A 22,132-nucleotide genomic window follows, 5' to 3' on the forward strand; every position below is an offset into this window, starting at 1 on the left:
ATATGATCTAAGGCAAATTTTGAAGTCAGTATTCAGACAAATTAGTAGCATATAACTTCATAGGTATATCCTCAACTGAATAGAAGATAGACAAAAGCAAATTTTGGCTGAATTTGAAAACTATTTTCAATAATTGATGATATAGAAAAAAATGGAATTGACTATCTTGTTATATGCATGCATTGAACAAACAAGAAGTGGCTTTCAGCATTGAGCCAGGAAAGAACTTGAGAAAAATATGAGAACACAGGTTGTAGTCCACAAACAGCTCATGGTCACTGACAGAGAAAATGGATCAATAAACAGGAAATTGCAAAATAAATTTGATAAAGACTACACTAGAAGTGATGGTGGATGCTCTGGGTGGCAAGGGTAACAAGGTTAAAAAGATGGGAAGTGGACATTCAGGAAAGGCTTCTCAAAGAAGGTGACATCTAAACAGACCTTTTCCTCTCTGTTCAAAGACCATTTCTTTGATATACCCAGGTGGCTATCTTTAGGTACTTCAAACTTAATGTAGCCAAATAGTGTCTGCTTCTGCCGTTATCAATCATTCTCCCAGTTTTTCCCACTTTTGTAAAATTTCCATCCAGTTGCTCAAACCACATACCATTTTGAGCACCTCTTCAATCCTACATTAGACCATAAGCAATTCCCCTTGATCATCTCACCAAAATGTTCCTCTTAATGTCCAATTCCTTTCATCGTCACTGCCACCACTGTAATCTGAAACATCATTATTTCTTTTGGGGGAAGGGATCATTACAAGCCACATTTTCAAACAAATGTATACTTTTATGATTTTTTATAAAGTATATAACATCTTTTTATGGAATTTATTGGAGTAATATTGGTTTGCAAAATCATACAGGTTTCATGTGTACAATTCAACAAAACATCATTTGCATACCACATTGCATGGTCATAGCTCAAAGCAAAGTCTCTTTCTGTCCCCATTTGCCCCACTTTGCCCATTTACACCTAACCCCCACCCCCCTTTTCCTCTTGCTATCACCAAACTGTTGTCTATATCTGTGTGTGTGTGTGTGTGTGTGTGTGTGTGTGTGTGTTTGGCTAATCCTTTCATCTTCTTTCATCCAGTCTCCCCTCCACTGACAGTTGTCAGTCTTTCCATGTATCCATGCCTCTGGTTTTTGATCAAACTGGAAAAATAGGTTTGAAAGTTTGAAAGTAATTGAAACATTGGGCAAAGTCATCACAGTTTCTGAATTACAGGTGTACAGACAAAGCTGCACAAAACCAGCAACAGATCAGAATGGTGTAGTGTAGTGAAATAAGTCCTTGAAGATTTCAGGACTATCAAACATACAGTTTCCTCCAGAAAACCAAAAGAAAACTGCTATTTTCTGAAATCAAATTGAACAGACACATTGTGGGTAAGGGGCAGGGGGAAAATCCAGAGAAAGATAGTAGTTCATGGAGGAAGAATCCAGAGAACACTAATTCCAAGAAGTATTATGACAGCAAAATAAACTTCTAAAGGAAAGTAACACCTTGGAAGACAAGACCTATAGGATACAAACACACCAGAAAAACACAAAGTAAATGGAAATTCTAACCTAACTTAGAATTTGAAAACAAGTCTAAAGAAAGATAGTATTTAGAGTTTTGAAACAACATAAATCAGGAAGAGTACTCAGAAATATATTTTCTTTAGACTCACATGAAATTAAGTGAACACTTACCTGTACTCAAAGCTTAGTCTTCCCCCCTCAATAGACTTTCAAGTTTAATTGTATTTTCTTTATATAAAATAATTTTTAAAACAGATATTGTTTACTAACATAAAACACTGCTAATATTTACCTAATCTGAATGTTAGAAACATTTTCCACATGTAAAGATATTCTTTGACATTTAAGGTAAGTACATGTTTTGAGGGATTTTTTAAATTTTTGTTTAGAAAATTAAATTTAACAGGGTGACATTGATTCATAAGAAGACATAGATTTCAGGCAAAAAGTTCCATACCATTTGAACAGTTCATTGTGTTGTGTGCCCACCACCCAAAGTCAAACAATTTCTGTCACTATACTTGCTCCTCTTTACACCCTTCCCTCAACCCTCCCCCACATTCCCTTCCCCCCCACACTCCCCCACCCCCGTAACCACTCACTTTTATCTATGTCCATAAGTCTGTTTTATATTTCACCTATGTGTGAAATCATACAGTTCTTAGCTTTTCTTGATTTATTTGACTCAGTATAACGTTATCAAGGTTCATCCATGCTGTTGTAAATGACACTATGTCATCATTTCTTATGGCTGAGTAGTATTCCAGTGTACTACATCTTCTTTAGCTAGGGACACTTTGGTACAATTTTAAAGTTTGTCTTTAAGATGATTAATACACATATTTAGCTTTTATTGCCCATAACTTAGTCTTTTGAAGTAATCCCTACAATATGGCAATGGTTATGGCTTTAGGGAGGACTATTTCATTGCCATGTATTAATTTACCTATTACATTTCATATATCAGAAAGCACTCATAAAATTAGCACAATAAGGGCAGGTGAAACTCAAGTTTGTACACTGAGGAAGGTCACACAGAGGTACCACTATCACTAGGGAGCCCAGGAATGTGTGCAATCTCAGATACCCAGGTCTCATGAAGAGAACGGTTTCTTAAGACACACAGATCAGGAGAAGCTTATTGTCACAGGAGAACCTTACCCTACTGTCATGAAGAGGACTCAGTTTGTGAACATTGTAGATTCTTAAAGCTGTGGTCACTGGATGCTGCCATCATGTGGACACTGTAGTTATGTGGCAGGCCCAGAACCACTGGTCATGTCAGCAACTGAACTCATATGGTCTCTCTGAACCTGTTGCCACTATGATCAGGAGGTGAATCTAGCCCTTGGACTCCTAAAAGCACTGTGGACTCCTAAAAACCCAGCCCACGATGTGGATTCTTCTTGGCCTTACTAGCTAATAGCATGTGGAGGCCTCAGCCTTCAAAAACAACGTAAATGAATGGCTTCATAGGGTGGTATAAATGCTATGGTCATATATCCCTTATGGTCTAACATCAGGCCGAACCATCTGGATCAAATGGGGGCAACAGGCCTCTGCACATCGATGAGTTATCTGCTATGCAACTCCTACCATCACAGGGTAGGCAAAGCCCTTGCAGTCCTGTGGGGTTCATCACTACCCAATCACTGTGGATCACATAAATCCTATGGTCCTGTACCACATTAGGATCAAAATATGATCACACTAAACTCAGCTCCCTTAGTCACGTGAAAATTGAGGGCTCTTGAACCCTGTCTCTTTCCGTATTCTGGCTCCTGTCAGGGAAGAACTTGGAAGTCAGGTAGGGCTCCACAACTGCAGGTTACATGGATGCCACAGCCATTTTACCTAATATGGTCGTGTCCGCCATTTAAGTGTGTGTTAATGCATCACTGCAGCTCCGCTTAGCTTTCTGAGGAGACTGACCTGTAGGTTCAAAAAACCCTTAAAACTGTGGTCCATAGCCCTGGCCGGTTGGCTCAGTGATAGAGCGTCGGCCTGGCGTGCAGAAGTCCCAGGTTCGATTCCCGGCCAGGGCACACAGGAGAAGCGCCCATCTGCTTCTCCACCTCCCCCCCTTCCTCTCTGTCTCTCTCTTCCCCTCCCGCAGCCGAGGCTCCATTGGAGCAAAGATAGCCCGGGCCCTGGGGATGGCTCCTTGGCCTCTGCCCCCTGGTGGGCGTGCCGGGTGGATCCCGGTCGGGCGCATGCGGGATTCTGTCTGACTGTCTCTCTCCGTTTTGGGCTTCAGAAAAATACAAAAAACAAACAAACAAACAAAAAACCTGTGGTCCGTGTCCTGGCTCGCGAATTTTTTTTTTTCCTGAAGCTGGAAACCGGGAGGCAGTCAGACAGACTCCCGCATGCACCGACCGGGATCCACCCGGCACGCCCACCAGGGGGCGATGCTCCGCCCATCTGGGGCATCGCTCTGCCGCAATCAGAGCCATTCTAGCGCCTGAGGCAGAGGCTACAGAGCCATCCTCAGCGCCCAGGCCAACTTTGCTCCAATGGAGCCTTGGCTGCGGGAGGGGAAGAGAGACAGAGAGGAGGAGTAGGGGGACGGGTGGAGAAGCAGATAGGCGCTTCTCCTGTGTGCCCTGGCCGGGAATCGAACCCGGGACTCCTGCACGCCAGGCCGACGCTCTACCACTGAGCCAACCGGTCAGGGCGCTCGGGGAATTTTTATGAGACTACGTCAGACCTAACCTTTCCACCCATTTGGTTCCTGTCAGGTAAGCGGTGGGCGGTGCCCAGGTAGAAGGGGTGTCGACCCGGCAGGGGGCATAGGAGCGTCACGGACCTGGACTAGCAGTTTCCTCAGAGAACTGGCGGCGGGAAGCTCCCGCGGGGGTGTGACGGGCTTCTCTCAGGGCCCAGGCTCCGGAAGTCGGGTGAGGCCCTCCCTTGCCATTTTTCTTCCCACCCCCACATCAAAGCCCTGCTCCCGCTTGTCACCCACGGCTCTTGCTTGTCACCCGCCATACTCCCGTCCTGGCCGGAGGGTCGCGCACTCTGCCCCTCTGACCGTGCGTGACGAGGGGTACCAGCGAACTCTTAGATGCCAGTCTGTATAAACCTTTCCAAATCTTATTTTAATTTCTGCCTCTTATTTGCTCCTATACAGAGAGAAAGAAGGAAAGGAAAATAATTTTTTTTTTTTTTCTGAAGCTGGAAACAGGTAGAGACAGTTAGACAGACTCCCGCATGCGCCCGACCGGGATCCACCCGGCACGCCCACCAGGGGCGACGCTCTGCCCACCAGGTCCTCCGCACGCTAGGCCGACGCTCTACCGCTGAGCCAACCGGCCAGGGCCGGAAAATAATTTTTAAAAGGAATTTGTGTGTGTGTGTGTGTGTGTGTGTGTGTGTGTGTGTGTGTGTGTGTGTGACAGAGAGAGAGAGACGGGAAGGGAGAGATGAGAAGCACCAATTCATCGTTGCTGCACCTCCCTCAGTTCATTGATTGCTCCCCCATGTGTGCCTTGATGGGGGGGGGGGGCTACAGCAGACCGAGTGACCCAGCGACTTTGGGCTCAAGCTGGTGAGCTGCGTTCAAACCAAATGACCCCGCGCTCAAACCAGTGACCTCGGGGTTCTGAACCTGGGTCCTCCAGGCCACATCCCAGTCTGACGCTCTATCCACTGCCCTACCTTGTCAGGCAGGAATTTTTTTTTTTCAGTGAAAGTGTAAAAGTAGCATCATATGAAGATTCGGAATTTATTTTTCATATTTACTTTGCTGCTCAGTAGTTCCTTTAAAATGCATGTGGGGTAGGATGCTGTGGGGTTTTTTGTGCTTGGTTTCCCTAAATGGTTTAAACTGGTCTAACAAAGCACCATTAATAAGTCTTTGATTTTCTAACCGTTGCTCCTTAGACTATTTGAAAACTCCATGCTTCTTTTTTTTTTTTTTTTTTTTTTTTTCTGAAGCTGGAAATGGGGAGGCAGACAGACTCCTGCATGCGCCCGACCGGGTTCCACCCGGCACGCCCATCAGGGGGCGATGATCTGCCCATCTGGGGCGTTGCTCTGTTGCAATCAGAGCCATTCTAGCGCCTGAGGCAGAGGCCATAGAGCCATCCTCTGTGCTCGGGCAACTTTGCTCCAGTGGAGCCTTGGCTGCGGGAGGGGAAGAGAGAGACAGAGAGAAAGGAGAGGGGGAAGGGTGGAGAAGCAGATGGGTGCTTCTCTTGTGTGCCCTGGCCAGGAATCAAACCTGGACTCCTGCATGCCAGGCTGACGCTCTACCACTGAGCCAACCCGCCAGGGCCGTGTTTTTCTTCATGTGGAAAACCATAGAGAATTTATTTGAGAATAGCATCTTTTATTTATTTATTTATTTATAAATAAATTTTTATAAATTTAAATAGAGTGACATCAATAAATCAAGGTACATATATTCAAAGAAAACATGTCCAGGTTATCCTGTCATTCAATTATGTTGCATACCCATCACCCAAAGTCAGATTGTCCTCTGTCACCCTCTATCTAGTTTTCTTTGTGCCCCACCCCCACCCCTTATCCTCTCCCTTCTTCCCTACCCCCGCCCCCGTAACCACCACAATCTTGTCCATGTCTCTTAGTCTCGTTTTTATGTCCCACCAATGTATGGAATCATGCAGTTCTTATTTTTTTCTGATTTACTTATTTCACTTTGTGTAATGTTATCAAGATCTCATCATTTTGTTGTAAATGATCTGATGTCATCATTTCTTATGGCTGAATAGTATACTATAGTGTATATGTGCCACATCTTGTTTATCCAGACAGACACACACACACACACACACACACACACATATATATATATATATATATATATATATATATATATATATATATATATATATATTTTACAGTAATTAAAGCCTTCAAGCAAACTCTTGGCCACTACATCAAGAATCTATAAAAGAGTGGTGTCCTTAACATTTTCACCAAGTCCAAGTTGGCACCATCACCATGCCAAATCCCTGAAAAATGCAACTCAACCCCAAATCAGTCTGTTAGGAGCTGTCACTAGGAGCAGGAGTCCAGGAAAAGTCCACATCCAGGAAAACTCCGCATGGCACTGGAATTGTTGTAACAATTCTATACTTTGCAGCTCACGTCCAAGTCCCAATGACTGCTGCTTCTAGCTGGTAATGATTCAGGTAGACCGAAAAAGCCATCTGTAGCATGTGTGGAGATGGAGCTTCTGTTCTCCTCTGCCTGGAGAGATGAGACCAGGTTGCTTTTCCCTGAAGCTCTGCAACTGTGGCATGGTAAAGAGAACCTTGGGATACACTAAGCTGGGTGGCAAAGGTAGATTCATAATAGAAGTTGTCAAAAGGGGGAAAAAAGAGCTCTAAATTAGGAGTAGGTCCCAGCCTGAAATATGAGTGGGGCATTGAGGTAGAAGGAATAAAGGAAACACTATATATTAAACAAAGCAGCAGAAAATAGGACTATCAACACCCACAACAGAGATCTTTGAGGGAAGAATAAAACTCCTGACTATTCAGGCAAGACATAGTTAAGTGGCCCTTGTGCAAATGAGATCAGTTTACCTGCTTCTTGGAAGAAATGCTCTAGGCTCGTCCACAGTGTTGTAGATGGGGCCAACGGCCCTGGGCCCCTTCAGCCTTCAGAGGCAAACCCCAGCTTTCTGGGCAAGGTTAGGTCATAGGTGGCTGGAGCAGGGCTGGGAGAGACTGAACCCTCCCTTAGAGGAGTGAGGGGGAAGCCTACCTTCCAGTGTCCCTGTTTCCTCACAGCAGAAGCATGTAAGTGTGGCAGGCTTTAGCTCAATGACCTTCCTTTCTACTATTGAAGCAGGACCCAGATGGCATCCTATGAAACCCCTTTGGGGCATTGAAGCCTTTAAGGACGTATCCTAAAAGCTGGTAGTTCACCTGATCTCTATTGGGCTTTTTCTGCCTCTTGGTATCTTAAAAGCCATGCTCAGAAGATCTCATTGAGGGGTTTGAGGATCCCCATCCGCCTATATAAACCTTTTCCATATATCTAGAGCTATTTCGAAAAAGACAAAACAGTGTTATTAGCTGGATCAAATGAAAGAAGGTAGAAGTTTGCAGGAGAAAAAAATTTGGCATCTCCTGTTCATCAGCATTCAAAAGAAATTTAAAATTTTTTAAGTAAAAAGCATGATATAGTAGACCTGTAGGAGTTTCAGAATATGACTCTCCCCTTTTAAATTTTTTTAATTGACCTTAAAATATTTGCTGGGTACACTTTAATAATACCTTGACTTTAAAGATTGTAAGAAATACACATAATTCGAAAGGTTTGACAAAATACAGTAAATGCTTTTTCTCCATATGCAGGAGCATTTTCAGTTTAACTAGTATAGGAAATCCAAGAATAGAACAATGCATACAGACAATGAGCTATAACATGCTTAGTAGCCTCTCCTGTTCTGACAGAGGTTACTATAAATCCAGAATATGTATCCACTGTAACGTGGACATAGGACTGTTTGCCAAATGAAGGTATGTGAGTAACATCCATTTGCCAAAGTTGTCCTGGCAGGGGTCCTTGAAGGTTACCTCCAAATGAAGGGACAGATTGTAGTATAGGACCCCTTGGACAGGATTTCCCAATCTGCCGTGCTGCTTCCTGAGAAAGTTGAAACTGTTTACACAGGGCTGCAGCATTCTGGTGATGAATAGTATGAGACTGAATTGCTCGATCTGTCATGGTTGCTCCAAATAATTTTCTTTTGGGTAGCTTGATCAACAAGGGTATTCCCTTGTGCTAAAGCTCCAGGGAGCATGGAGTGAGCTCGAGTATGTCCTATAAAACATGGAGCTCTATGTTGACATACAAGTCTTTGAAGAAGGAGGAACTGCTGAAATAATTCATCAGCATTTGTCCTTGAGACAGCAGTCTTTATAGTGGAAACACCATAAGTAAATATTTGCTGTCTGTATATAGATTAAAGAGGGAATATGGCAAATGCTGAAAAGCCATGATAATGGCATATAATTCTAATCTTTGAGCTGATTTTAAGTTGACAGTTTCAATATAAAGTTGTCCATTGATTTGCAAGAGCAATTTGCTATTTAGTAGAAGTTTCCCAGAGCCATTGTTGTTGATCATTTGAAAAAAGGAACAGCAATAATTTTGAGGATCAAAACCTATAAACTGTAAGGGTCACCTATGCCCCTTGATAATCCAGGAGGCAACAAGATCAAAATATAGAAGTGTATTTCATGGGCTATTAGATGGTTCAATGTACCCAAACTGTAGCTGCTCTTGTATCAATTGAGCAGCTGCCCTAAGTTTCTCCTGAGAAAGGGGCCATTGGTATACCCATACAAGATTATCTGATTTCCAAGTAATTGGGTCTGCACAATGCATTATTAAGGTAGCAGGAGCTACCAAGGCCCCTATGCTAAATTTTGATATCCTAATCCACACCTTTTAGTATTGGGTGCCACTTCTATGGGGGTGAGAATTCCTCGCTGTTCTTTCCCTAGTCCCTTAGTGGGCAAAAACCCCCGATCAAGCATCTGACTACTGACTGCCATTAGGACTGCCAATCAACGCTCCTATATTTTTCAAAACATCTCTACCCCACAAATTAACTGGCCATCCAGGGAGCACATAAGGCTTAAAAAAATCCAGAATGACCTTAATCTTCCCAATATAGAAAACTAGAACTTTGTTGAGGGAATTTACTTTGCCCTATACCTTGTAATTCTGTGGCTGCTGCATGAGTGGGCCAGGAAGGAGGCCAATGTAGCTTAGCAATAACAGATACATCAGCTCCAGTATCGAAAATTCCTTTAAATTTATGCTCATGGATTGTTAGTTCCATTTCAGGGCGTTCCTGACCTATTTTTTAAAATCCAATTGGCAAAATCAGAGGAGCCAAATCACCAAATTTCTTGGGGCCCCTTTTGCAGGATGTGGCCTGAAAAGCAGAATTAGCATCCTTGTACTATACTTCTAACTGCCTGAATTAGCCGTGAGACAAATTCTTTTTTTTTATTAATTTTAATGGGGTGACATTGATAAATTTCTCTTCCGTCACCTTCAAACTGGTTTTCTTTGAGCCCCTCCCCTCCCCCAACCCCCTCCCTCTCCTCGCCCCCCATGCTGTAACCCCAACTCTGTTGTCCATGTCTCTGAGTCTCATTTTTATGTCCCACCTATGTATGGAATCATATAGTTCTTAGTTTTTTTCTGAATAGAATAGCATATTAAGTAAAATTATATGGGATACATTTTATAAAAATTATATAAATCATTGCTTTGTGGCAATTTGCCCACCAATCGGCGCTGGTCTGCCGACCTGTGGTTGAAAAATATTTATATATGGATTATACTGATTGAATAGAATCCAGCAAGTAAAGGATTGTATTTATATTTATGGTTGACATAAATATTGTCTGATAAGTGATTAAGGAGTGTTATCACTTGTCTATTTTTATTATATTATATCTACTTTATTTTTCTTTCATTCCAGTACTTCCAAGTTGGTTTTAAAAAACACCATGTCGGAGCGAAAGCAACAAAAAAAATATGTTCCTCCATTCAAGAGACATAGGACATACAGATTTGAAGGTAAAAGCATTTTCATATTGTGTATTTTTTACATTTTTGATTGATTTGAGAGAGTAAGAGAGAGAGGGAGGGGAAGCAATAAGGAAAAAGAGAGAGAGAAGCATCAACTCGTTGTGTCATGTAGTTGTGTACTCATTGATTGCTTCTCATAGTGCCCTGACCAGGGTTGAACCCACAACTTTTGAGTAGCTGGGCCGATGCTTTCTCCACTGACACACCTGACCAGGACTATATTATAGTATTTTTAAAGATAATATGTTAATAATCACCTTGAATCTCAAAGAGAGGAGTAGTGCCTTGGTTTGTTCAGGCTGCTATAACAGAACACAAAGGACTGGTAGCTTACAAACAACAGAGATTTCTCCAGTATTGAGGCTGCGAAATTAAAAAACAAACATGGACAGTGTCAATGTCTGGTGAGAGCCCAGTTCCTGATTCATAAGAGGCAATTTTCTTGTTGTGTGCTCATTTGGCAAAAAGGGCAACAACAGATCGCTGGTGGCATAGCAAGGATGTTGGCAGAATTTCAAAATGATACAGGAAGTGGTCATATGTAAGTATATGGTGTCTTAAAGGGTACTCACAATTATTTCTCTGCGGAAGGATCAGCTAATACCTATTGGAGCCTGAGAGGAAACCTAGGATGCCTGGGTGAAAAAGCACTAGCTACCTTATACTATCCCTGTTTTTCATTCTCGATTCTGGCAGCAAGACTGTGAGACAGGGATTGTGCTGAGATGCAAACCTTCATTCAGTAAGTGGATATGTGTGTGTGTTGCGGGTCCTTCTGTGGTTTTTATCACATGTTCATTTTCTTGAGCAATTTCTAAGACAAAGCCATGCCTAAGGTAGTTTGTGTCTGAATCACCTTGATTAGTAAGGGCTCTGGTCCTGTTTAGGCACCTCTCTTGCTTACTTAGTTGGTCAGTCTGGGGATTTATAAAGCTGTCAACTAGCTTACTTTTACACTCTCCTCTTGGCAACATTATTTATGAAGTAGTGTCAGTTTTCAAAAATGACTGTGGCTATTCTTATATACCATATACTGACTCTCTACCATTTCTCCTCTCTTTAACATTTATTTTTTTTCTTATCATGGATAGATTTTCATGAAAATAAGTTGATTTCTTGGCATTCACCAAAGGTCACCAGTATGGTCCCTCTTTGTTGTTATTGTTGTTTACTAGTTTGTTATTGCAAAGTCATGTTTTTTATAACATGTTGATAGGTTTCAAACTATTGTTCCATGGTTTTGAGCAGAGATGTGAAGTGATTTGACCTACGTTCTGGCTAAGGCCCAAACGTGTATCTCCTGGATTATACTGCCTTCCAACTCATCCCTCTGCTTTCATCCTTGCCCCTTACCATCTGTCTTGGCTTTGGTGGATATTTATGGAGGTGGTGAGAAGTGGCTAGATTCTGAATATATTTGGGGGGGAGCCTCCGTGAATTCTGTGGTCACTGGGATGGGACATGTGAGAGAAGGAGAGCACTTCAGGCTACCTCCAAATTTTAGGGACTAAGCAAATGTTATTTATGGGTCAGATGCTCCACCCAGGTTCAGGTTCACTTCCAGTGCCACACATGGAAGGTCTCAAAGGCTGTGAGATACAAGATTGTCCTGACAGCGGGCCACACAGTGACAACAATGACTCCCCAGAAGAGTTAATCTGAGGCCTAGTTGACATCAGTACATCATGGAATGATCAGAAGTGAACATGATTTTACTCACAGTGGCCCAGAGAAAATATTGGGTAATTAATGTACAAAATGTACAACACAGAAACCTAGAGAACCTTACATATGAGACTTCAAAGGAAGCTGGTTTTTAACAGTCTCATTCCTGTACTCCTGTCCCCCCAACCACTAGTGTGTTGTCTGCTGATATACTGTTTCAGTTGAATGTGGTAAAAATAAAATGCTCTTAGTAAATCCATATATAGGAGAAAGGATGGAGAATTCCTTATTTCTGTAGCACCCAAAATACTGCCAAGTCTTTCCACATGGTAAATTACATATGCTGGCGGATTGTTTGTAGGGGAGAAGGTGGAGAGAAACACCATTCCTAGGAGTGAATACATAGTGCAATACAACCAGTCACTTTATGAGCATACTCGTGGCTTCAATCTCTAATAAATTAGAAAATTAAGAACAGATTTATTAAGAGAAGCATTACGTAATGATAAAAAAATACAATCCACCAGAGAGACATAACAGACCTAAGGGTGTATGCGCCAAAAAAAAAAAAAAAAAAAAAAAAAAAAAAACAGAGCCAAAAGGTGCTGTACCTGAAACAAAAACTGATGGTGCTGAAAAGAGAAATAGCCAAGTACATAGTGAGAGTTGATGCCTTCAACACCTTCTCTCAGCAAGTGACAGAATTACTAGAGAGACATCAGCTTATAGGAGATGTGAATAACACAATAAACTAATAGGATCTACACACCAAATAGAACACTCCATGCAACAGCAGCAGAGTACAATGGTTTTTCTTCAAATATCTATATTCACTAAGATAGACTCTCTACTGGGACAGCAAACAAATCTCCACAAGTTTAAAAAGAATTAAAATCACACAGAATATGTTCTCTGACCGTAAAGGGATCAAATTAGAAATTAATGATACAAGGAGAAAAGAAGAATCCTTAGAGATTTGGAAATGGTATTTGAGACATCGTTCCAATTTGTAGCTCAATCTTTATTATAGGAGAGCTGAGGTTCAAAAGAGGTTCCTTTTGAACTCAAAAGCACTTCAGACTGGGCAAAGTGAAAGCTCACTCTGGATATTTCAAACAGAGCTGAACAAGGGAACAAGGCTGGGGGGGGGGCACAGTTTAGGAAGCTGTTACTTCTGTTCCACCTGACATTAAAGCTTGTACTACACTGACAAAGAAACCACAACTTACTGAGTGTTATTGGAATCGGTTTGGTAGCTGATTGGATTTGGGGAGCATGAGGAAATTTGCTTCCCAGGTACTAGTGTTGTTGTTCGAGAGCCCTGAGAGGGGCAAGATTCTCATTCCTTGCTGAAGTATGGCTGACATGCAGTCTTATCCATGGCGACATATGCCTCTGTTATAAATTCTGCTTTATTTGTTTAAAGATACAACACAGTTTCCTCCTGCACGATTTTTCACTTGATGGCACCATCTGTCAGATAAGTCTCTTCTTTCTGAAGAGAGGAGTTTCTTTCTGGGGTTTTTGGGGTTGGGTTTCTTTCTTAAGGCAGGTTGGCACATTGCTTGCCTTACCGTGGTGTTAACCTGAGACATGGTACACAGTTAGTGGACATAGATGTGTCTCCAAATTTGTACTTTTGTTCCTTATTTCAGAAGACAGACATGGTATTTGCTCACCTCGAGGAAGAATGAAATTTTGGAATTCTTTTCGAGATAATTTTGGAAGGAGGAATCGTAGTTATCAACATAGTGCATATGAACTTCGGCCATCATACTTCCAGAAGGATGGTAGAGATGGGGGGATGAGTGGTGCCCAGAAGTACCAATTAAGACAGTAAGTGACCTGGCAGTCTGGTTTACATGTATCCACCCATGGAACTATACAACTGTTTCACTCTATGGTTCTGTTTATCTTCTTTCCCTGGGAAAATAAATAACACTATAACTGAAATCATAGGTGAGTAATCCTGATTATAATCCTGGTGTCAGAGTGGTAAGAGAGTATAGAAGACTCTTAGCATTTATGTCCACCCTCCTTTTCTCCACTTCTCCACAGTGCTCCCTATACCATGGGACAGGACAAGAGAAGAGTGATATGCGACAAGGAAGGCAAAATCCATATTACTCTGTGGACTAACAGAAAACATCTCAAGAGAGAAATGGAGGATAACAGACAAGATGAAACCCTGCTGAGTTGGTTCAAGATCACAGTGAGTGTCCTGAAAAAATATATGGAGTGTGCAAAGAGAAACGTTGAATGGATTTATGTTGGTCTCATGAAGAGACACTTGGTAATTTGCTGTGGACAATTTATGATCTGTCCTTTTTATTACTAAGAGTCAATATTCTTACTCATCTATTTGAAAATTCAGAGAAACAGTACAAGGAATCACTATAGAAAACAAAGGAGGTTTGTTGAAAAGCAAAGGTAAAAAAAAACTGTCAAGAAAATGGCACATGTCCACACTGGATGTCTCAGTTTGGCTCAAGCTGAGTGTGGGAGATGGGGGTCGAGTTTCTGGAAAACTTCTCAGAGTGGCAAATAGTGTGTCCTAGATAGGATCTCCTGGAACTTTATAAAAGGAGGAAAATGTCTAACACCTTAAGTTGTGTATGAGCTTTGAGTGGACAGATAATGGATTTAAAAAGTAAGTTTGTCACAAAAATAGAAATCAAGCCAGTGGTTCATTCTTTATAAGCTCTGTGCAGCTCAGTAGAAGGTAGGAAAAGAGCACTGTGTTGGGTTTGTTCTCCACCTTTTTTTCATGTTGGCCGTGCTGTCTCCATGCCTTTGTTTTCACATTTAGGTTCCTTTTGGAAGAAAGTATGACAAGGCATCGTTGATGAAATTACTCCAGAGCCGTTGCAGAGTCCCCTTCACTCCAGTGGACGTAAGAAATTCTGATGGAGTCAGATGAGGGGGCACAGGGAAGGGAGAGCGGTGTGGCTCAGGTGGGGCTACCGACCTCTGACACTATTGTTGCTTCAACCCCTGTAGTTTCACTATGTGAAAAACAGAGCAGTGTTCTTTATTCATGATGCTAGCGCTGCTTCTGCATTGAAGAAAATCAACTACAAGATTTATAATGAAGAGAACCGAAAGGTCTGTGTTGAGGTCATTATCTGTACTTAATGCTGGAGTAGGAGGACAGGCAAAGCTAGTCTGTTTGATTGGACTAGAATTCCTGGTGCTTACCTCATGTCTTCTTCCTGTAGATACCGATCTTTGTCACTACTTCTGCTGCACCCCACTCTGTGTGGTATAAGTTGGAGCCAGAAAAAGTAGAAAACCTAAAGGTAACATTCTCAAGGATACATGTTTGCCCCCTCACCAACTTGTCCCTACTTCAGCACCCGATTTCCCTGTCACCAGCACAACTTTAGAACTGTCTCTCTATGTCGCTCTGCAGCTGATCCTGAGAAAACGATATGATGTCTCCCAGAAATCTCTTGATCTCCAGTTGCTCCGCTATGACCAAGGTACATCTGACAAAAGTAATTCCAGGGCAAGTAAGAACAGAGGGTTCCACTGGGGAGGGAGTCTTAGGGTTGGTAACATCGAGAGGGGTTGATGCTAATCCTAGATACTTCTCACTCTTGTGATTTTCTACTCTTGCCTTCTTGAAGAATTGGTGGACCATGATGTTGATATAATCCTGAATCGGAGAAACTGCATGGCGGCCACCCTGCAGATCATTAAAAAGAGTTTCCCCGAGGTGAGGCCTTAGACCAGTGCTGGTGCAGCAGATGGGACAGAGGGTACTTTTGTCTCCGAGGCCATAGTAACTGTCACTCTAACTCTTCTTCCCCAAAGCTGTTGTCCTTGAACTTGCGCAAGAACAAACTGTACCAGCTGAATGGCTTATCTGACATCATAGACATAGCTCCCACAATCAAGATCCTGAACCTGTCCAAAAATGAGGTGAGAAGAGGGACAGATCAAAGTTGGGTCGAGTGTGGGTGATAGTGGAGATCAGAGTGTTGATGGTGGGCAGGGGATTGGATGTTCCTCTTCCCCTGAGACTATTTTCAGTTACCTCCCCATATTCCTCAGCTGAGCTCAGCCTGTGAGTTGGAGAAGATCAAAGGCCTAAAGCTCAAAGAGCTCTGGCTGGAAGGGAACCCTTTGTGTGGCACCTTCCCAGACCAGCCCTCCTACATAAGGTCAGTATCAGCCCTGTCAGCTTCCTCGGTTCCATTCACCTCAGGAGCCTGAACTATCCCTGACAGTTCCCTACCACAAAAGGTGACAGACAGCCTAGTCCTCTGGGAGGATCACTGCCCCACCTTCCCATTTTTATATTCCCGGCCTGTGCTTAGAAGTCTCCTATCCGTCCTCTGACCTGTTCACCTGTTCTGGTCTGGGGGCTGGTTCCCGAGTCTGCATTTAGTTTTCTCTATCATGCATCCAAGAATGTGCCCCAGGACGCAGGGGTCCCCCTCTTCACCAGGACTAAGAGTGTCGAGTTTCAAGGCAGACACCGCTGACCCGAACTGAGGAACATCCTCCACCACAGAGTCATGGTTCTGAGAATATACCAGTGTCCCTATTTTATTGTGGGAGGAGCCTTCCTTTCCTTACTTCAAAAGGGTCTCCACTCGATTTCCAGGTTAACATGAGGTATCTCCACATCATACCAAGGGCCCAGGCCCCAGGTCCCAGGTGACTGTCATCAAGACATCTGTCCCTTCAAGTGCAATGCCTGGGATGGGCAATCCTTAGGAGAATCCAGCATTTCCTGAGATGGGGCCAGAAGTGGGCTGCCATCACTGAACACAGGGCCTCCCGAGGCAGCAGTGGAAAGCAGAGGGCAGAGGGCAGGAGAGACAGAAGGGCATTCCTCTCAGGGACACTCCTTCTCTCCACACGTCATATCCCTTGCTAGTCCCTCAGAGGAGCCCTGAGGAGCCTGAGCCAGGTGGTATATTTGAGGCAATGAACAACTAAGACAGGTACATGTGCATGGGGGCCATGAGGAGAGAAGGCAGTGATCAAAGGAGGGGGCCACAGACTCCCAACCCCATGCTGAGGTGAGGGCTGATCTTTATTACTGAAGAAAGTGTCCTGATCCCTTGGCCGCTGCATTTCCTATGCCCGGTTCAGACTGAGCTCCCACAGGTGACAAAGACTCCACCAGCATGCCATGGTGCTCAGGCCAACAAGGGCACGTTTTCTATTCCTATCTGGAGACCCAGGGCCAGCTAGAGGCAGAGGAAGGACAGGGCTGCTTCAGGGGAGCCATGCCTCCTTCTCTCTACTTCCCTGATCCCACCCCATGGTAGAGCTTCTTCGCTTCCCGTTGCTTTGCTTTCTTTTTCTCCTTTGTCTCTTCTACATCTCCCCATGTCTGCTCCTGTCTTCACTCCCTTTCTGTCTTCTTCCCCCTCCCTTTCTCTCCTGCCCCTGATGCCTCCCACACTCACCTCCCTACCCCAGCACCTCGGGCCATCCCAGGGTGTGCCCTGGTCCTGACAGGGTGCTGGACCTGCAGTGTGATAGCAGAGCCCTGGGCTCCCACCCCATTGTCTCTTCTTTCTGGAGTCTTCAATGAGGACCTGAAGGAAGGCAGGGAGACAGGGAAGGGGATGAAGCCCTAGGGCAAGGGTCGGGAACCTATGGCTCGTGAGCCAGATGTGGTTCTTTAGATGGCTGCATCTGGCGTGCAGACAAATGTTTAATAAAAATTAATAATATTAAAATATAAAATATTCTCATATATTACAATCCATTCATTTTCTACCGCTCATGTTCATGGTTGTGGGTGGCTGGAGCCAATCACAGCTGTCCTTCGGGACAACACCAAATTTTTATTGGATAATGCTTAACGTACACAGGTCATTGTATGGCTCTCTCGGAATTACATTTTAAAATATGTAATTGGCGTTCATGGCTCTCTCAGCCAAAAAAGTTCCTGATCCCTACCCTAGAGTATGGGATCAAATGCTGTGTCCTCTGGCAGTGGAAAAGGCACCAGGACCTATAGGCAGAAACTAACCAGGGGGATGGAGAGGGAGGCAGAGAGAAGGTGGGGGGGAAGTGCCTAAGAAAGGGAGGGAGGGAAGAAGGAAGGGAGGGAATAGGAATGTGAAGGTGTGGACAGAGATGATACATTTCAGAGATTCCGTATGGCAGATGGTCAGGGCTCAACAGAGAAGTGGACCCAGAACTCTGGATGTCAGAGACTGAGGAGGGGAAAGGGGGCTCCTGGGTGGGCAGAACACCTGTTTCTCTTCATGCTCTCGGTGTTTTAACTAACCGGAAGTGCTGCAACCCAAACTATCAACCACTACTTTCTGTTTTTGGATTTGGACAGTGCCATCAGGAAATGTTTCCCCGATCTGTTACGCTTGGTAAGTGCCTACATTCTTCATCCTCCTAGTAGCATTGTCCTCCTCCAGACCTGCCCTCAAACCTTTGTGTCTTACATAGATTACATGTTTGCATCAGACCCTTATCTATTTTGCGGGACATGGATTTTTGAAAAAGACAGTGAAATTATCTCTGAAAATTTATAAGAAGGATAAGAAGAGAGAGATACACAAACACACACACAAATTACATAAAGCAGTAGAGATTTCCAGCACCTCATAATGCAGACACTCACTGTAATCTTGCTCATGAAATTTAGAGAGCCTTTTACTCCTGACCTCTGACCTTCACCATCTCCTGGGCCCTCCCTTTCGCTAATCATCCAGGTCCACCTCCCTGCTTTACACTGCTAACTGATGCTTCCCTTCTCCAGGATGGCCAGGATTTACCCCCAGCAATTACCGCTGACACTGGTGGACAACACTTGCCAACCCCCAACAAGGTGAGGTATAGAGATCAACATTGAGAGTATTGCAAGAGAGGTTTTATCAGCCACATGATCTCCAATGTCTTTGATTTCAGAAAAGGTATAAAGGATCTGATCATCTGAAGAGTCATGTCCTGCAATTCCTGCAGCAGTAAGTACCCCTGGGACACCAGGAATGGAGAAGGGTAGGACAGAGCTGCCCACCCTGGCACAGGACTGCTCATGAGATACTTGAAGTGTCACTTGGGGCCCAGACCGTGGAGATAGACTCTCCTCCTTGTCCCCTCGCAGGTATTACTTACTCTATGACTCTGGAGACAGACAGAGTCTCCTTGATGCTTATGATGATGAGGCCTGCTTCTCCCTGACAATTCCCTTCAACTCCGAGGACCCAGCCCCGTGAGTATCACAGCTTGGGCTCTGATTTGGAGAATGTTCCCCTACAACAGAAAACAATCACCTCATGGAAACACCTACACTGGTCTGACCACCACCTCCAGTTTGTTTCATTTTTTCCCTCGTAGAAGCAGCTTGTTTGAGTACCTCAAGGATAACAGGAATATGAAGTACATCAAGGACCCCAGTGCGTGTGGGATGGGGACGATTGGGCAGGGAAAGGGGGCATGAAGGGGTCAATCTAAGGGCCCAGAGTGTCACAGCCCTGACCTTTGCTGTCCTTTCCCTACAGACCTGTGTTTTCAGCTGCTGAAACATACAAAACATGACATTGTTTGCTCTCTCTGTCGATTGCCCAAAACTCAGCATGACACCAACTCCTTTGTGGTGGACATGTGGTTCAGCTCGGTGAGCACCCACTCTCCCTCGTGCCGGCCCAGAAAGATGCAGGTGGGTGGTGACGTAGACAGTGACTGAGCACCTGCACTCTTCTCTTTCAGGGAAACCTGCTCTGCTTCTCTATCTATGGGGTGTTCAAGGAAGGTGAGTGTGTGTAGAGTTCCCACCTCTGATGACTCAGTGCTCCTGTGCCTGGCTGGGCTCCCTTTCGGAACTCTCACGGCTTCCCTGGTTCCTTCCCTTTCCTTCCTATTCCCTGTGTTCTCGTGCCTCCACGCTGCCCTCAAAACTCCCTGGTCTGACCTGCTTCTATGCCTGTCAGTCCTGCACAGCTGGGGTGTTGGGAGCATCAGCTATGAGGTTTGGTGGTTGTTATCTCCGACTCTTAATGTGTGAACTCGGAATCGTTACTGAACCTCTCATTCTTCTCATTTGCAAATGGGGCTAACAATATCCACCTTTCAGGAAGCTACGAAAAAATGAATGAAATAAACTTGAAGTGGTATTCCCGGAGTCCAGCACATAGTAGGCTCAGTTTGCTCCTGTTGTCGCCCCTCCGATTCGCAACACCCTGACTTGGGAATGCTGTGTGAGCATGTAAAACATTTGTGACTAATGGGGTCTTGTTGTTTGTTTTTGAAGTTGAAGGCAAGTCTCAGGGCTCTGTGCGTGCCTTCACTCGGACCTTCATCGTTAACCGTGCCAGCAGTTCTGGGTGAGTGCCATGCTCTGGGTGGGAACACGCAGTTCAGCCTGGACACAGGGTGTGGGAATGTGACAGTGCATGTCCTCGGGGGGTTCTCATGGTAGGAATCCACCAGATGGGTCCAAGGAACAGTCTGGCATAGGGGTTAAGAACATGGGCTGTGGATTTAGAACACTGGAATCTTTGTGATCCCAGCCCTCACTAGAATTATACCTTTGGGAACTCACATGAACTCTCTGTGTCTTTCTCTGAAAAATGGGATTAGACTGTGCTCTCCCTTGGGCTGCCTTGCAGAGTAAATGCAATGGGGTTAAAGGTACTCTCCTAGGGTGAGCTCAGTGGCAGGGCAGAGCTACCAGCAAGGAGTGTGGGGGGCAGGCTTAGTCAGGCTATGGAAGGAGTGGCTGTGGAAGCAGATTGTTGGTGTCGGGTTGTCCATCTGTCAGTTGCCTGAAGGCCCTTTTTCTCTCCAGTATGTTAATTGTGAACGATGAGCTGTTTGTGAAGGACGTCACCTCCACAGAGACTCAGAGTGCATTGTCCATCCAAGCGTCCATGCCTTCTTCCAGCTCAGGATCCACCCTCTCTCAAGAGCAGCAGGAAATGGCACAGGTTTCTGTCAGCCTGTCTCAGATGAGCCTCTAGTTGTCTCAGAAGTGAGTGATGTGTGTGTGTGGGGACAGGAGGGAGCTGGGAGGAGCAGAGGATTGAATAGTGGGAACTGGCACAGTTATTTTTAGATCCATTTGTTGTTGTTTTTTCTTGTGAAGTTCATATGTGAAAAATACTTTTCCTGACCTGTGGTGGCGCAGTGGATAAAACATTGACCTGTGAATGCTGAGGTCGCCAGTTCAAAACCCAGGGCTTCCCTGGTCAAGGCACATATGGGAGTTGATGCTTCCTGCTCCTCCCCCCCTTCTCTTTGTCTCTCTCTCTTGCTCTCTCTCCTATCTTTCTAAAAATAAATAAATAAAAATCTTTAAAACAGAGGAAAATACCTTAATTTTATGCTAATACATTGAAATATATTATAAAACTCATTTTTCCTACTGTACTTACTGTTTTGAAACTTCTTTTCTTTATTAACAATTAGCACCTGTATAATTTCCTCTCAGTATATGTTAGGCTACCTTGTTCCTGCTGACACTTGTGTATTAAACAATTGAATTCTAGTAAACCATAGATATTTGTCTTTTCACTGTTTTTTTTTTTTTCAGCATCATATGCAGTACCAGCTGGTCATTCTGGTGCATACATCTGGTAAACTTGGAGGCTTCTTTCTGTAGCATAGATTGATCAGTGACATTGTGTGGTCAAAGGGCCTCACCATTGGGCCTAAGGGAGGTTTTCTGTCCTCCCTCACCACAGGTGCTTTAAGTACAGTGATGAGATGATACCAGAACTTAAAATTCTTTACACACCAAAAAGGCAAGTCTGAGACTTCAGAGAGAAAAGGAAATGGTCTGCAGGCTTTCAGCCAGGCTAAGTGAACAGAAGTCAGGTGTCCGAGGGATGAGTCCCAATGCTCTTAGCTCTGATGTCTTCCCAATGCTCTCTTGACTTTCTCTAGATGAAGGGCAGGATGCCAGAGGAGGCCTTCATGCGGTGACCTAGGATCTTATAAAAGTAGCCTGGGAAAGGGGCCCTTGGGTGTTCTCATTTTAATGCTCATCATATTTGTTATATCTCTCCTCCAACCCAAGGCCACATCTGTGACTAAGGCTGAAGCCCGACTGACCAGGAAGCCAAAGTTTACCTTGAAGCCTGCCAGTTGTTCTGTCTTTTTCCCACTCATGATCCTTGTTTATTTTTATATTAAAGAGTTACATTGCACATTGTATGTTTTGTGTCTTGGATTGCTATTCCCTGTCCCAACCATGAACCAATGGAGCAGGGACCACAAGGTACATTCTGCCCCTTCATTCATGGAAGTCTCTAGCATTTATTTTTTCTTAAATTTGTTAGGGTGATACTGGTAAACAAATCCATACAGGTTTCAAGTGTACACTCAACCAAATATCTGCATATTGAACATGTGCCCAT

The 22,132-nt window shown here is 44.1% G+C and overlaps 1 protein-coding gene across 1 annotated transcript; it reads left to right on the forward strand.

Annotated features, from left to right (window-relative positions):
* The first annotated feature begins 10,042 nt into the window (after positions 1-10,042).
* On the forward strand, positions 10,043-20,749 carry LOC136386390 (nuclear RNA export factor 2-like). Its single transcript, XM_066357827.1, is given in 19 exon segments — positions 10,043-10,112; positions 13,445-13,625; positions 13,848-14,001; positions 14,599-14,682; positions 14,790-14,894; positions 15,008-15,088; positions 15,202-15,271; positions 15,419-15,507; positions 15,606-15,713; positions 15,846-15,955; positions 18,106-18,142; positions 18,535-18,603; positions 18,684-18,739; positions 18,880-18,987; positions 19,113-19,171; positions 19,277-19,392; positions 19,485-19,527; positions 20,026-20,098; positions 20,563-20,749. Coding segments are annotated over 19 exon segments (1,800 nt in total).
* Positions 20,750-22,132: the final 1,383 nt, after the last annotated feature.

This window comes from Saccopteryx leptura, chromosome X (assembly GCF_036850995.1).
Source record: "Saccopteryx leptura isolate mSacLep1 chromosome X, mSacLep1_pri_phased_curated, whole genome shotgun sequence".
In the NCBI taxonomy this organism is placed as follows: Eukaryota; Metazoa; Chordata; class Mammalia; order Chiroptera; family Emballonuridae; genus Saccopteryx; species Saccopteryx leptura.